Source organism: Saccopteryx bilineata, chromosome 4 (assembly GCF_036850765.1).
Source record: "Saccopteryx bilineata isolate mSacBil1 chromosome 4, mSacBil1_pri_phased_curated, whole genome shotgun sequence".
In the NCBI taxonomy this organism is placed as follows: domain Eukaryota; kingdom Metazoa; phylum Chordata; class Mammalia; order Chiroptera; family Emballonuridae; genus Saccopteryx; species Saccopteryx bilineata.
In genome coordinates this window covers 263,439,698-263,454,323 of record NC_089493.1, presented here as the reverse complement: position 1 = coordinate 263,454,323, position 14,626 = coordinate 263,439,698, and the positions used below count along the sequence as shown (strand labels likewise).

The following is a 14,626-nucleotide window of genomic DNA, read 5'->3' as shown; positions in this document are numbered from 1 at the left end:
CTTCTAGCTCTGTGTTGTCAAATGCTCCCATCTTTCTATGTCCATGGGTTACGTCTCCCTATCTGCCTTGTTCCTTGGTCTAATTTTTCCAAGTAATCCTTCCCCAGATCTCTTGCTGTCCCTCTTCTGCCCTTCCCTTGCCTTGCCCTCCCCTCAACCTGAGCCCATCCTCCAGTTTGTATAGCCCAGAAAGTTTTTGCAGCTTCTGTTTCCTGCTTCTCCTCACCATCCTGACTGCCCTCGCCCTGTTCCTGTCCTCATCTCTTCAGGCCCCTAGACACCTGTCTTGACCCCCGTCCCTGCTGCCTTTCCCACACCATGTCCCCTGCCTGGGCCTGGGGACCTTCTGAGGCCCCACTGCCTCCTAGGCCCCTCCCTCATGGAGTCTGGAGCAGACAAACCTCTCTGTGACCTCACTGCCTAGCCACTGTGACCTATTTTCCCCAACCTTGCTAGGGATTTTCTCTCAGACAGCTCCTTGGTTCTAGCTTAGCTTGAGCCCTCATGGGATATGTATTTTACAGGAGAAATACAGTATGAATTCCTGGGAGATGAGGCCTTTAGTTTCAGGCAGTAGTGGTAGGTTTTTCCACTTGAGGCCCTTTTAGCAATAACTCTGTAGAGAGAAACACTGGTGAATTCTTCCTATCTCAGCAGGCCAGGCCAGGGGATTTGTAGCTAGAGTATAAACTCCAAAAAATAAAAATAAAAAAAATAAATAAATAAATAAGAGGGGGAAGGTGACGCTGCTAATGACCATCTATCTCACAAAAGCATGCACCAGAAGAAAGTATAAACAATTCAGCACAAACTTTTTAGTCTCATGAAAAACACATCCAAAAGCAGATTGCTGACCCTGGCCGGTTGGCTCAGTGGTAGAGCATCGGCCTGGCATGCAGGAGTCCCGGGTTTGATTCCCGGCCAGGGCACACAGGAGAAGCGCCCATCTGCTTCTCCACCCCTCCCCCTCTCCTTCCTCTCTGTCTCTCTCTTCCCCTCCCACAGCCAGGGCTCCGTTGGAGCAAAGTTGACCCGGGCGCTGAGGATGGCTCCATGGCCTCTGCCTCGGGTGCTAGAATGGCTCTGGTTGCAACAGAGCAACGCCCCAGATGGGCAGAGCATCGCCCCCTGGTGGGCATGCCGGGTGGATCCCGGTAGGGCGCATGCGAGAGTCTGACTGCCTCCCCTTTTCCAACTTCAGAAAAATACAAAAAAATAGACTGCTTTCCTGGGTTAGTAACATCATTGTATGTATGTATGAAGGGCAACTTACTGTGGTAGAAGAAAGGGCTAGATTTACTCTAGAAGTTTAGGTTATCTCCCAGAGTCTAAGACTTAGTCTTATGGTGTGTGTATGGGGTTGTGGAGAGATATTTATGAAGAGAAACAGGAGTTGGGGTTGTGTCTGTCCCGGCAGGCAGACCTACACCAATAAATATGGGAGTAGCTGGCTCTTCCAGGGGCTCAAAGGAATCTAGTACTGGCCGGCTAGCCCTAAGCTGCACAGTATTACACTTATCTTTGTTTTTAGGTTTTATTCATTTTTAGAGTGAGAGAAAGAGAGAGAAGGGGGGAGGAGCAGGAAGCATCAACTCCTATATGTGCCTTGACCAGACAAGCCCAGAGTTTTGAATCAGCGACCTCAGCATTCCAGGTTGATGCTTTGTCCACTGTGCCACCACAGGTCAGGCTACACTTATTGATTTACTGGGCTAACAGACTGTCACCCATTCAATCAAACTCCCTTACTCACAGTGACTAGTAAAGAGCTGGTTTGGGTTGAATTTTAGTAATTCAGTAAGTGTTTAGGAATGTCAACATCTAAGATGTGACTATTAGGCAACTATTAACATGCTGAGGTGGACTACTTAGGTCCTCAAGCCATCTAAAAGGATGGAAGATCTCTCAGCAGACAGAAAAAGCATAGTCAGCTTCCTCTCATTTCTGGGTCCCCTTTATTCACTCCATCTCACCCCATGAGGCAAAGAGAGTGAAAACAGAAAAAGCCCAAGAACTGTAAAAGCTGATACAGTGGTAAGCCTGGGCTCCAGTGCAAGCCATCAGCACCTCGCTGTTGGCTCCTGCCACCTCATCCACTTTTCTCCGTCTCAGTTTCCTCATTTGTAAAATGGAGGGTTTCTAGATGAGAGACCCTTCTAGACTAAAACACCAGTCTTATCACAATCCCTGCCAGGGCGCACTCCTCTGGCTGCGCTGGCAGGCCGGGCGGCAGCTCTCGAGAATTTCCCGAGTTTCGGGAACCCTACATCCAGAAACTGAGCTGGGAACTTTCAGGCTCTGGGAAGCCGCCCGGCGGGACTGCACAGACTGTCCCAGGGCCTCAGCCTCCGTAGCCGGAATGGTCTCCACAGTCCCATCTGCCACACGACCCCCTGCACACTTGTCTCGGCGTCCCCTAGTACTCCCGGGTCTACCTCATGCCCTCGAAACTGGCTCGCTCCTTAACACTCACAGCTCGCACACTCTACCCTGCAATGCTCCCAACCCAACCAGTGAGCACCGTTCACATTCTTTACCTCAGTCTGAAAGTACTAGCTCACCGCCCCTCTTTAGCTACAAAGCCGCCTTCACGCCCATGCTATTGGTAGATAGAGTCGTCCCTCAGAGAAGAGGTCGGACCAAGTTCCCTCTAGGGAATCTAATTGGCCTTCTTGACAGTCACTCATCTGTATCTAGTTTGCGTTTGGTCCTCATTCGAAAAGGCCCAGGGGCTTGTGGCCTCTCGGCCCCTATTCATTTCATTTGAGCGTCCGCGTCCCCGCCTCCTGGCTGGGCCTGATTGGCTCCATCCCAGCCCTAAGCAGTGTGATTGGATGCGACTGCACTGGACGAGCTATGCTGAAACTTCGGCGGTTGGCAAGAGCTCCGTTCTAGTCCTCCTCCCTTCCATCGCCTCACTTTAGCTCCTGAGTCTCCACCCCCCTGGCGAGTTCTGATTAGCCACTTCTGACGAGCCTAGGGACCGCGATTGGTCCGCCTGGTCTCTGGGCCCACTTCCTCCCCTTTGAAGCCTCTACGGCGGCTCCAAGGAGGGGGGACGGGGAGAAGGGACGGCCGGCCCCGTCAGTCAGGCAGCGGTAGCCGCCGGGAGCGGATGGCGGCGGCAGTAGCGGCTCCACTCGCCGTCGGGGGTGAAGAGGCGGCGGCCACAACCTCCGTTCCAGGGTCTCCGGGTCTGCCTGGGAGCCGCAGTGCAGAGCGGGCCCTCGAGGAGGCCGTGGCTACCGGGACCCTGAACCTGTCTAACCGGCGCTTGAAGCACTTCCCCCGGGGCGCGGCCCGCAGCTACGACCTGTCAGATATCACCCAGGCTGGTGAGTGCACCAGGCCTTGAGCCCAGCTGGGACCCTCATTTGCATAGCTACGCCCCTTAGGTTGCTTCTCACCGGGCGGGGGAGTCTGGCTGTCCCCTTCACCTGCTTGTAGGCGTTCTCAACCCTGCTGATTTGCATAAACTTGCTACCAGCCCCTCCCTACCTTAAGGACTACTAAACAATGAACGCTTTTCTCGTTTGCTCTGAAAGCTCAGCGTTCCTAGCCGAATGTTGTGAGCCCCCTGCTCTCCGCTTCTCTTTATTTGCATATTGCCTCACCTGTAGAATGGTTCCACCCCTCACCTGGTTGGCTTATTTGCATGGCTTCTTCAACTCAGTTATGAGCGTTACATAATCAGTCCCTTTGAACCCCTTTAATGACTCCTTTCTCATCCTCCACTTCGTCTGCAACTCTTCCCCCGTTCCATCGAGATCCGAGCAGACGTATGTTCCCCTTCCCATGGATTTGTCCCTGACAACCTGATGTTTCTGCTTACTTTGTGTGTAGTCCCGCCCCCTAAGGTCGCTAGCCCTCTTTACTCTTCGCCCAGCCAGCCTATGGGAAAGAAGCAAATCTTTCACCTCCCCCCTTCTCTCCCCAACTCTTCCGCCTGTTATTCCTGACCCCCTTATCTGAGACTCCTCCTACTTCCTGCGTGTGTGAGGTCAGTATGGAGCCTGTGACCTCATAGGGACCCTAGAATTCCCACTTCTGTTTCTCCTTTCCTCAGGGGAAGAGACTTGAGGTAATTGCTCCAAGAAAGGAAATTTATCTCCTTGCTAGGAGTTATGGGAACGTAGACTGTCTTACTCTCCTTTCACTCCCCCACCCTCAGCATCTCGCTAATCATGTTTCCTCTGCCCTGGTGTATGTTAATGGTGGGGTTTGGGGGACTCTACTGTGACAGGTGAGCTAGGCCTCAGCTGCTCCAGAGACAACCTATGGCCTTGGGCTAGCAGCTGGGGGTGGGGGTTGGAAGAAGGGAGAACTGCATTCCCAAAGCCCCACCCCAGCCTAGCCTAGGGTGGGACTTGGGGCTGGATGAGTGCCTGTTGACACTGCCCTGGGACTGCATTTCTCCTCTAGCAGGTGCCTGCTCACCTGCAGACGCTCAAGTGGACACACAAACAAACACTGTTTCCACGTCGTCCTGGGGAGAACCAGTTTAAACCTTCCACTGCTCTTGGGTTGCTGGGTAAACTAATTGAGCTCTGTACAGTGAGTGAGTTCAGGGAATGGGTGAGTCCATGGAGCCCATTCTTTCTGTCTCCCCCAGCCGCCTAACCCCCAAGCTCCAGATTGACCTCAGCAGCTGTGCAACACTCAATGTCTGTTCTTTTTCCCCTCCCCCTTGCTTGCTTTTTGACAAAGACCAAATGTTATTCTTCCTTAGGGCTCTGTCTCTGTGAGTGAACTCCTGGGGAAAACTACCAAGAACTCCCTGATCCTCCCAGCCCCTCCCTCCCCCAGCGTTCTGGCTCAGGGTGCAGCCAGTTCTCCTGTGTCTGAGGTTGTGTGGTGAAGCGGGAAAATCCCAGCACCCCAGCATTCTGAGAACCGCTGCCTGCTCTGCTCTCTGTGCAGGAATTCTCAGTCCTTTCAGGGCCTAGGTTCTAGGCCAGGTGGGGTCTGTCTTGTCCAGAACCCTCTTCTGTGTCCCCTCTCCTCAAGCAGGCTGCTGATAGCTTGGGGTGGAAAAGGGAAGTGACAAAAACACAGTCAGTATTGCCCTTACCCTGCCCTTCACACCTCCTTGCCCTCCAACCCAGACTAAAAGCTTCACCACTCTCCTGCCGGACTCATTCTAAAAGCTTCTCCTCCTGCTCTTCCCGTTTCCTATGGCACAGGTCCCTGAAATCCCTTGGACTCTGTTCCTGGTGCCTGATAGTAGGCTGACTCCTAGATGGGAGGAGGGGCCACTCTCACAAGGAGAAGTGTAGCTCATTCTCTCACAGACCACATCCTGTGCCTCCTATGCCCTGCCTCCTCCTGCCTGGGCTCCCTTCCGCTCCTGCCTTTGCCCCCTCCTTACCCCATCATAAATTGTTCTCCTCCCCCTTCATCCATAAGTGTGCACACACACATTTGATGGGTGCAGAGAAAGCGGGCAAGTGGAGGGTGAGAGGAGGACTGCATCTGATCCTCCCACCGACTCTGGAACTGTTTACTCCTGTGACAGGTCTGTGTGCACCAGGGTTGGAAACGGAGAGGGAAAGAGAATGACTCCTGGGGCCTCAGGCTGTCATCCGCCTTGGGAAAAACACAGGGCCCACCAAAGACAGAACCTGAGGGACTGTTTTTAATTCATTTCCTGTCACAAGACCCATTTCCTTGGGGGATATACCCCAGCTTCTCCTCCCCTCAGCTCCTGGGGAGGGCCATCTAAGAAGCTTACCCAAGTAGTGCTGCCTAGGACTCCCCCCCCCCCCCCCCCCGCAGGCCTTGGGCCCCTCCCAGTACAGGCCAAGCAGAAAAAACATAAACCCAGGCGGAGAGGTCTAAGCAGTGAGTGCCTCCAGACTGTGGGAACCCAAATGCCTGACTCTTTGCATTGGACTGTGAAGACACCACTTGAGTTAAGGGGGCAGTAATAGACTCGACCTTCCCACCCACTCCACAAGTTGCTGGGTTTGAGACAGGCAAAAGAGGTGATTGTTTGCAGTCTGGGGCAGTAAGGGAGGAAGTAGAGGAGGGCTGGCGAGGCTATGAGGGTGGGAATGAGCCAGCCCAAGGAAGGTGTGCCTACATAGGAGGGACCAGAGGACTCTAGCTTCCACCTCCAGCTTGGCTGACTTGCTTTTCCTTTCTGGTTCTTGGGAGCCTGTTATTTCAGACTCTTGAACCTAGCTTGCTGATCCCAGGGGCTGGTGAGAGACCATTGTCCAGTGTCGGGAGCTTTTAACTTTAGAGCCAGGCTTCAATGACCCTTTGTTTTTCCTCTGGGTTGAAAAGGGGTTGAGTTTGGGAGAAGGGTCCCTGAGGAAGGATGGGCTTTCTCAGTGATCTCCCCCAGAGGTTGCTCATGTGCTTACCTTGAACCTCCCAGCCCATCACCTTGCTATTTTCTTCGGAGCACTAGTACTCTCCTGTGGCCTTTGCCTTCCACTTCTCCTGGCATCACAGAGCAATAGGAGCCACAAGAGTTACAGAATCCAGCCACCCTTCCAGGATAGTCTTTCTTTCTTTTTTGAAGACAGCGTTCATGGCTTGTCGCTATCCCCCCAAGTCTGGGTTCTCCAGCCCAGTGACCCCAAGGCCTTTGCCTTCCCTTTGCCATTCTGGCCATGTTTAGAATGTGCTACAGTTTGCAAAAGGCTTAGTCCTCCCTCCAGGTAGCCCAGGTTTATAGGCCTGACTCTTCAGGTCGGCTGGGGAGGCAGAGGTGTGGGCTTCAGGCTCTGGAAAAGTTCAGGTCCTCCTGTCCAGGCTGGGCATCTCCACAGCTCTGCCTTGACACTTGCTTCCCTTAGATCTGTCCCGGAACCGGTTCCCCGAGGTGCCAGAGGCAGCCTGCCAGCTGGTGTCCCTGGAGGGCCTGAGCCTCTACCACAATTGCCTGAGATGCCTGAACCCAGCTTTGGGGAATCTCACAGCCCTCACCTACCTCAACCTCAGGTAGGGAGGCAGGGCCAGGGGAGGGTGCGGCTTTTCCTTCTCAGCTCCAAGCACCAATGCACAGTACCCCGGTGTCCCCGGTGACCCTGGTGACCGTTAGAGGAGGGCACACTGGGATGCTCTGCCTGTGCAGTGAGCCCATTGCCTTTCTTCTTCCACAGCCGAAACCAGCTGGCATCTCTGCCACCCTACATCTGCCAGCTGCCCCTGCGGGTTCTCATTGTCAGCAACAACAAACTGGGAGCCTTGCCTCCCGACATCAGCACCTTGGGAAGCCTGCGGCAGCTTGTGAGAAGGGAAAGCGGGACGTGAAGAGGGCTGGTAGAGCCAGGCACCAGGGACCTTTTTTTTTTTTTTTAATTTATTCATTTTTTAGAGAGGAGAGGGAAAGACAGAGAGAGAGAGAGAGAGAAGGGGGGAGGAGCTGGAAGCATCAACTCCCATATGTGCCTTGACCAGGCAAGCCCAGAGTTTTGAACCGGCAACCTCAGCATTTCCAGGTTGATGCTCTGTCCACTGCGCCACCACAGGTCAGGCACCACCAGGGACCTTTTTAGGGGAGAAGTTGAGGAAAGGCAGGATGCACGCTAGGGGAAAGGCCAAGACTGAAGGAGGTAGTCAAAGACAGGAGACAGTGTCTGATGCTCCTGGTCTTGTGGCTCCTCCCTCCTTTTTTCCTTATTCCAGGATGTGAGCAGCAATGAGTTGCAGTCCCTTCCCACAGAGCTGTGCAGCCTCCCTTCCTTGCGGGACCTCAATGTTCGGAGGAACCAGCTCAGCACTCTGCCTGATGGTGAGGAGAATGAAGAATGGGGCTATGGGGAGAGAAAGAGACAGACTACTGTGGAGAAGTCAGAGAAAAGGAATCTCCACAGAAAAATAATGCTGGGTTGACTAGGGTTTTGCGTTGTATTAAACAAACTGTAAATTATTTATTTGCTCTTGACCAGCAACCCTCTGAGGCTGGCAAGGCATGGGATATTAGCTCCATTTTACAAATGAGGGAAAAGATACAGAAAAGGGAGTAGATGAGTGTATCGGCACCCTGTAGAATCTCAAGATCGGAAGGGGCCCCCAAGGTTACCCAGTGTCACTACTCATCCCAAGAGGAGCTCTCAAACACTGAGTCAGATGATGCCCTGTGCCGCCTCCCCAGAGAGTCTGAATCAGTGGGGTCACATGCTGGAGCCCAAGCAGCCCCATTTTAACAAGCTAATTGTGATGCACTCCAACATTCGATAGCCTCTGCTCAGAAGCAGGCACACCTTTTATTCAGCTCACATTGTTTTGTGTATGTGCTCCCTGTGCTTTAGGTGGGGACCAGGTAAATACGAGTGATGTCACTCCGATCTGAGGCCATCTCTTAAAATTTAATGGCTTAATTAAATCTTTTATTTTAAGATTTTATTAATTGACTTTAGAGAGGAGAGAAGGAGAGAGAAGGCGGGCAGGGGAAGAGCGGGAAGCATCAGCTCGTACTTGCTTCTCATATGTACCTTGACTGGTTTTGAACCCAGGACCTCAGCATTCCAGATCAATGCTTTATCCACTGTGCCACCACAGGCCAGGCATTAATTAAATCTTAATTTGATCCTGGCGAGATATCTCGGTTGGTTAGAGCATCGTCCTGATACACAGTTTGCTGGTTCAGTTCTCGGTCAGGGCACATACAGAAACAGATCAACGTTTCTGTTTTTCTCTCTTCCTTCCTCTCTCTCTAAAATCAATAAATAAATTAAAAAAATATTTTTTTTAAACCTTAATTTATGGGAGAGACAAGCAGAGGGAAGTTCTAAAACAGGATACTTAGAGAGCTACAGGAGCTAGAGGGAGCCATGGGCTCTGTTTGGGGAATTTGAGGAAGTTTTCGCTCCAGAGGCATAGCAGGCAGGCGCCGACCTTTGAAGGAGAGTTCTCTACTGTTTGCATCCCAGGCAGAGGAAACCCATGTGCAAAGCATGTGGGATGGAGGGAGCTGTGTGCAGCACTGATGCAGTTAGGAAGGCGAGCCAGGGCTAGGCAGCAAGGACCTGGGCCATGCTTACCTTTCTCTGGGCTCCCCCTTACTCCTATGCACACCCTCTTCTAAGTCAGTAGGGGTGCAGATAAGCATTTTATCAGTGCTCTTTGTGGGCCATAAAAGAAAATGTCCCCAGCAAAATGTCCTGGGGACACAGAGGAAGGAGCAATGAAGTCCAACTTAGTGTCTGGAAAGATTGCATGGAGGAAGTGAGGCGCTGAAACGTTGAAAGGTGTATGGACAGAACAATGGCATTCTCCTACTTGGGCAAGCAGCCTGTAGAAAGGCCTAGAACCCAAGAGGCTGGAGTGTTGTCTGATGTGGTACGAGGACGGGCAGCGAGGTGGGATACATGGGCGGACCCAGGTCATGAACACTTTGTGCTCGGCCAGGGAGTGGTGGTTTTTATTTTGTGTTTTAGGCCACCACTTATCCAACAGTGCCTTTTTGAGAACTAAACAAAGGTACCCCTACTTGTGGCCAAGCACAGGCTCACCCAGGGGCAGGTTTGTCTCGTGCAGTTCAGGTGGGATCGCCACCCCTCCTGCGTGGGTGCCTTTGTGTACCACACAGCCCGCTTGCCCTCAGCAGCCCCAGCTGCAAGTCGTGGAAAGTTTGAGCAACATGGTATCAGTTTGGTTTGGAGCTTGTGCTGGTCACTTGAGAATGAAGGAGTGGTGGGAGTGGGGAGTAGGCAGGCAGGAGGAATGGAGGAAGCGGCTGGGGCAGGAGCCGAAGTTGCTTGGCCTGACAGGTGAAGGGAGGCCCGAAGGTGGGCCATATTTGGGCAGAAAGAGGAAGAGGGACGTTGTTCCTGGATAGTGCCCTCAGCAGTCAGGGCAGAGGCTGTGATGGACCCAGGGTGACCAGCTGGCCAGAGCAGGTAGAGGAAGTGAGCACAAGGTTCCCCCTTGGGCGTTCTGCTGACTCTTCCCTCACCCACCCCAGAGCTGGGGGATCTTCCTCTTGTCCGCCTGGATTTCTCCTGTAACCGCATCTCCCACATCCCGGTCTCCTTCTGCCGCCTCAGGCACCTGCAGGTCATTCTGCTGGACAGCAACCCCCTGCAAAGCCCACCTGCCCAGGTGAGAGGTGGGCCTGTGGTAGACCTTGGAGACAGGGCTGAGACTGGGCAGGAGAGGGTTGGGCCCCTTGCTTCCCCCTAACTCCTTTCATGCTCCTCTTCATGCTTAGATCTGCCTGAAGGGGAAACTTCACATCTTCAAGTACTTGGCAACAGAGGCTGGGCGGCGTGGGGCTGCTGCACTGGGAGACTTGGCCCCTTCCCGTCCCCCGAGTTTTAGCCCCTGGTAAAGACAGGCATGGGAAGGAAGGAAGCTTCTAGATACCTACCTAGTGCCCCTTCCCCAATGGTTTCCAGAGGGAGGATGGGGGGTTGTTGCCCAGTATAGGACTGACCAGCTCTCCCTGGCTGGCCCCAGCCCAGCTGAGGACTTATTTCCGGGACGTCGGTATGATGGTGGGCTGGACTCAGGCTTCCACAGCGTTGACAGTGGCAGCAAGAGGTGGTCGGGAAATGAGGTGAGTGTATCCTTTATAAGGGACATTGGTGATCTCAGCCCTGGGGAAGGACCTTTGAGCTGGGACCCTTTGCCTTTTACCTCTAAATCTCAGAGGAACAGTAGGTGATTCACGCTGTCTTCTTCTTCCCTTGTCCAAGTATCCTGGGGAAGGGCTGGCTCAGTGGTAGACCCCAAGGCCCTGAACCCATGAGCCCCCAGCAATACATATAGGCTGTCTTCCATTTCTGCATTTACAGTCAACGGATGACTTTTCGGAGTTGTCATTCCGGATCTCGGAGCTGGCCCGGGAGCCTCGGGGGCCCAGGGAGCGGAAGGAGGATGGCTGTGGTGAGTGGTGGGGTCAGGGGCTTGGGTCTGCGGGGAATGGACAAGCCTGAGGCGCCTATCTGCTTGTGCATGTGTCCTGCCTCTAGCTGATGGAGACCCTGAGCAGATTGACTTCATTGATAGCCACGTGCCCGGGGAGGATGAGGAGCGAGGTCCTGCCAAGGTGAGGGGCCAGCCCTCCTCCATATTTCTGTTTGCTGTGAGAGGAGAGCTGGAGGGAGGGGCCCGTGCAGGTTTGGAGACCGGGTACTCCTTCAGCCTCTCTGCTCTTTCTTCAGGAGCTGCGGCCACCAGAATTAAGCCCTGTGGCGGGGAATGGGGAGAGGGCACCAAGCAGCAGGTACCAGAGCCACCTGAGCCAGCACCTCCTCCCTTGACTCCATCTCCCTCACCCTCTCTCCGCTCTGCTGACCGGCTCTACCCCCCTATCCTGCCTTTTCCCCTCAGGAGGGAGGAGCTGGCTGGGGAGGAGCGGCGGCGCCCGGACACCTTGCAGCTGTGGCAGGAGCGTGAGCGGCGGCAGCAGCAGCAGCAGCAGAGCGGAGTGTGGGGGACTCCCAGAAAGGAGCTACTGCCAGGGTGGGCCCTGTGAAGGAGTGGAAAGAGCCCTCCTGAGTTACTCTGCCCCTTGGGGTTGGCAGCCCCTGCCTGACACTGCTGACCCCACATCTCCTTTGCTTTCTAGTTTTCTGAAGCTGGGGGTCAAGGCTGCTGGTGGAGGTGTGGCCACCTCATCTACTCAGGCCACCTACAAGTATGTGTCCCCCTAGACCCCACCTCCCTGAGTCCTCTCCCTGCACACTTTCCCCTGACCGTCCCTTTAATTCCCTTTGTGTCTCCTCAGTGGCATGTCCCAGTCCAGTGTCACCCACCTGGGAGCTTCAGGTGGACAGGGAGCGCCTGCCTCTGTCTCAGCCCCCACATCCCAGGAGCCACTTTCTGTGGCTGGACCAGGTGCGACAGGGGCTTTGGGAAGAGGATGGGGACTTGTGTAAGTGAGGAGTGGCCTGAGGGGATGTCTCTCTCACCTGCCCCTGTTCCCTGCCTCTGGCCCCCAGTAGCAGCACCTGCTCCCCGGCCACTTGGCTCCATCCAGAGACCAAACAGCTTCCTCTTCCGTTCCTCCTCTCAGAGTGCCTCAGGTGGGTCTCTCCTCCCCGGTGCTAACCCAGTGCGAACCCAGCACTAATCCCTCAGCTGCAGTCCCCCTGCTGGCCTGGGAGTTCACTGGTCAATTGCCCCTTTGTGTTGAAACCCACAAGCAGAGATAGGGGATATGAATGCCAGACACTGCATCCCAGCTACAAAGTCAGCGGTGGTGGTGGAGACAGCCCACACACCCTCCTTTTCTCCAGGTCCTTCCTCACCAGACTCTGTCTTGAGACCTCGGCGGTGCCCCCAGCTTCTGGATGAGAAGGAGTTGATGGCTCAGTTGCGTCAGGTAAGGCAGGTGGGATCTGCATGGGTGGGGCCTGGTCAGCATGGCACCTCTTAGAGTTTTCTGTCCTCCCTCAATATCCTCTTTGTACATCCTGGTGTTTTGGTTGAGGACGGTGGAGACAGGCTGGGGTTCCCTGCTGACTCGGACATTCCCCCCAATCCCTTTTCCCTGCCTTCCAGGTCCTTGAGTCACGGCTGCAGCGGCCCCTGCCTGAGGACCTAGCAGAGGCTCTGGCCAATGGTGTCATCCTCTGTCAGCTGGCCAACCAGCTGAGGCCCCGCTCTGTGCCCTTCATTCATGTGCCCTCACCTGCTGTGGTTAGTTGGGACACAGGGTGGAAGGTAGAGAATGGTACAGGGGACTCCTCTGGTCCCTTTTTTACTCTGTTCTCTTTTTCCTTTCTTACACACCCACAGCCAAAACTCAGTACCCTGAAATCTCGGAAGAATGTGGAGAGTTTCTTAGAAGCCTGTCGAAAAATGGGGGTGCCTGAGGTATGGGGGAGTGTTCTCAGGGGCTGGTCTCTATTATAAAGAGTGGTGGCATCTTGGGCTTAGTTGAGCCCTTTGCATGATGGCAGGGTTCCATTCATAGGGGGTCTCTGCTCCCCAGAAGGAAGCCACTGTCCTGCACGCCTCCCTTCCCTGCACGCCTCCCTTCCCTGCACACCTCCCTTCCCTGCAGTCTGCATGTTGGCGTGGCTCTGGCCCTGGCAAGTGAGGGATGGGGGTGGAGAGGGTTGTCTTGTGCTGCTGCTGCTGACAACGTCTGTCCTTTGTCCCGTCCATCTGTCCTACTCTCCCTTCCCAGGCTGACCTGTGCTCGCCCTCGGATCTCCTCCAGGGCACCGCCCAGGGGCTGTGGACCGTCCTGGAGGCCATGAAGTGGGTAGGGGGCAGGACCCCTCCACCCCTCTGGCCCCCCTCTGGTCTGGGCGGCTTCATCCTCTTCTACGTGGTCCTCATGCTGCTGCTCTATGTCGTCTACACTCGGCTCCTGGGTTCCTAGGACCTGAAGTCACCCCTCCCCCACCACCTCTCCCTATTTCTATTTATAAGACTCCCGTGCAACCCCCAAGCCCACCAGTGGTGCCTTCAGCTCCTACCAAAGACACTAGTGAACCCCCTCCTCTCACAAACACTGACCTCAGAGGCCCCACTCTGGTACCCCCAGATCCTGGGCCCCTAGACTCGGCTGCCCTCTTGTAGCCCTACCCCTCTCAGTGCTGATGGTGCCTTCCTGCCCCTCCCACCCAGCCCTGCCCTCTGCTCCCCCAGAAAGGGTGGATTTTAAACCTTAATATTTTCACTGACTTTCTATCCCTCCACCCCCAATATAAGGGGCTAAATTATCTATATTTTGTAGAGAGAACTCTATATTTGTAGGAGATGCAGGGCCCAGGCTGGGTCCTCGTCTCTTGTAAAAATTGTACAGATCATGGCTGCCTGTGTGTGTGTGTGTGTTTGCGTCTGCTCCTCCTATGGCCAGACCTAGTTCTGGCAGTGCCCACTGAGCTCTGTGTGCCAGCCTGCCTACTCCAGCATTTCCCTCCTGGAAATGACTGGTCTTTCCTCCCTTCTGAGCCTCGGCCCCTGTGTCATCTCCCTTTTGTTATCTGTTAGCAGCTTCCTTGCATCTCATTTGTCTCCAAGACAAGTCCAGGGTACCCCTGCCCTTTGCCTTCTACATTTTGAAGGGCCATCCTGTCAGCTCCCCTTGACCAGGCTCCTTTGGGGCGTCTCCCACCCTGTCCTCTACCAAGGGCTGGGAAGCCCAGAGAAGATATAAAGGAGGATTTAATCTGGGCCCCTCCCCCCCAGGAATCTCTGTGTCAGCCCCACCACATCCTGGAAGAGGAGGGGGCCCCGGGAAGGGGCCTCCCCTACGTCGCTGCTGCCGTCCACGCACTGCTGGAACAGTCTTAGGGGTTGAGGTAGGGGCGCAGGGCCATGACCTGCCTGGGACCCAGGAACAGAAGACAGCCACGCCTGGGATCTGCTCTCTAGTGAGGACTGGTGAGGGCGGCCTCGAGCCTGGCCCTGTTCCTCAGATACCCCTTGCCCAAGGGATTGGAAGCAGGCTTGCCCAGCAAGGTGCCTGGATTCCCCTGGGCTTGACGGAGGGCCCGGGATGGAAGATGGGGCACCGGGTGTTGTGTCAAGTGCAATAAAGAAGCCAGAAGGTCTCAAGTTGCCGCTGGTGTGTGTGTCTGTGAACGAAAGTGAGAGAAATGCACCGTAGGAAAGGGGTCACCTGCAGGACCACGGCTGGACTCCACACTGCCCTTTGTTCAGCACCACCTTTCACGCGGTACCGAAGGCGGGCCGGCTTCGCCGACCCCGC

General features: G+C 54.7%; 1 protein-coding gene across 2 annotated transcripts; it reads left to right on the top strand.

Moving 5' to 3' along the window:
- Positions 1–3,030: 3,030 nt before the first annotated feature.
- Positions 3,031–14,456, top strand: LRCH4 (leucine rich repeats and calponin homology domain containing 4). 2 transcript variants are annotated; one of them, XM_066274412.1, is made up of 18 exons: positions 3,031–3,335; positions 6,807–6,951; positions 7,113–7,239; positions 7,639–7,744; positions 9,920–10,056; positions 10,166–10,281; positions 10,414–10,513; positions 10,752–10,842; positions 10,929–11,005; positions 11,121–11,182; positions 11,290–11,421; positions 11,528–11,596; positions 11,687–11,796; positions 11,901–11,984; positions 12,198–12,283; positions 12,463–12,600; positions 12,700–12,777; positions 14,104–14,456. In XM_066274412.1, exons 1-18 carry the CDS (start codon positions 3,116–3,118, stop codon positions 14,206–14,208), a joined length of 1,983 nt encoding a protein of 660 aa, XP_066130509.1. In that variant the 5' UTR covers positions 3,031–3,115; the 3' UTR covers positions 14,209–14,456. The 2 variants fall into 2 exon arrangements, with proteins under 2 accessions (XP_066130509.1, XP_066130508.1); XM_066274411.1 differs by lacking the exon at positions 14,104–14,456 and adding an exon at positions 13,094–13,309.
- The last annotated feature ends 170 nt before the right edge of the window (positions 14,457–14,626 follow it).

What these genes read in the sequence shown, in the direction of transcription:
- LRCH4 (XM_066274411.1), top strand. Translation starts at nt 3,116, where the DNA reads ATGGCGGCGGCAGTAGCGGCTCCACTCGCCGTCGGGGGTGAAGAGGCG. An exon ending in TGGGAAGCCTGCGGCAGCTT is followed by an intron (nt 7,240 to 7,638) that starts GTGAGAAGGGAA and finishes TCCTTATTCCAG; the next exon opens with GATGTGAGCAGCAATGAGTT. An exon ending in GCTCAGCACTCTGCCTGATG is followed by an intron (nt 7,745 to 9,919) that starts GTGAGGAGAATG and finishes CACCCACCCCAG; the next exon opens with AGCTGGGGGATCTTCCTCTT.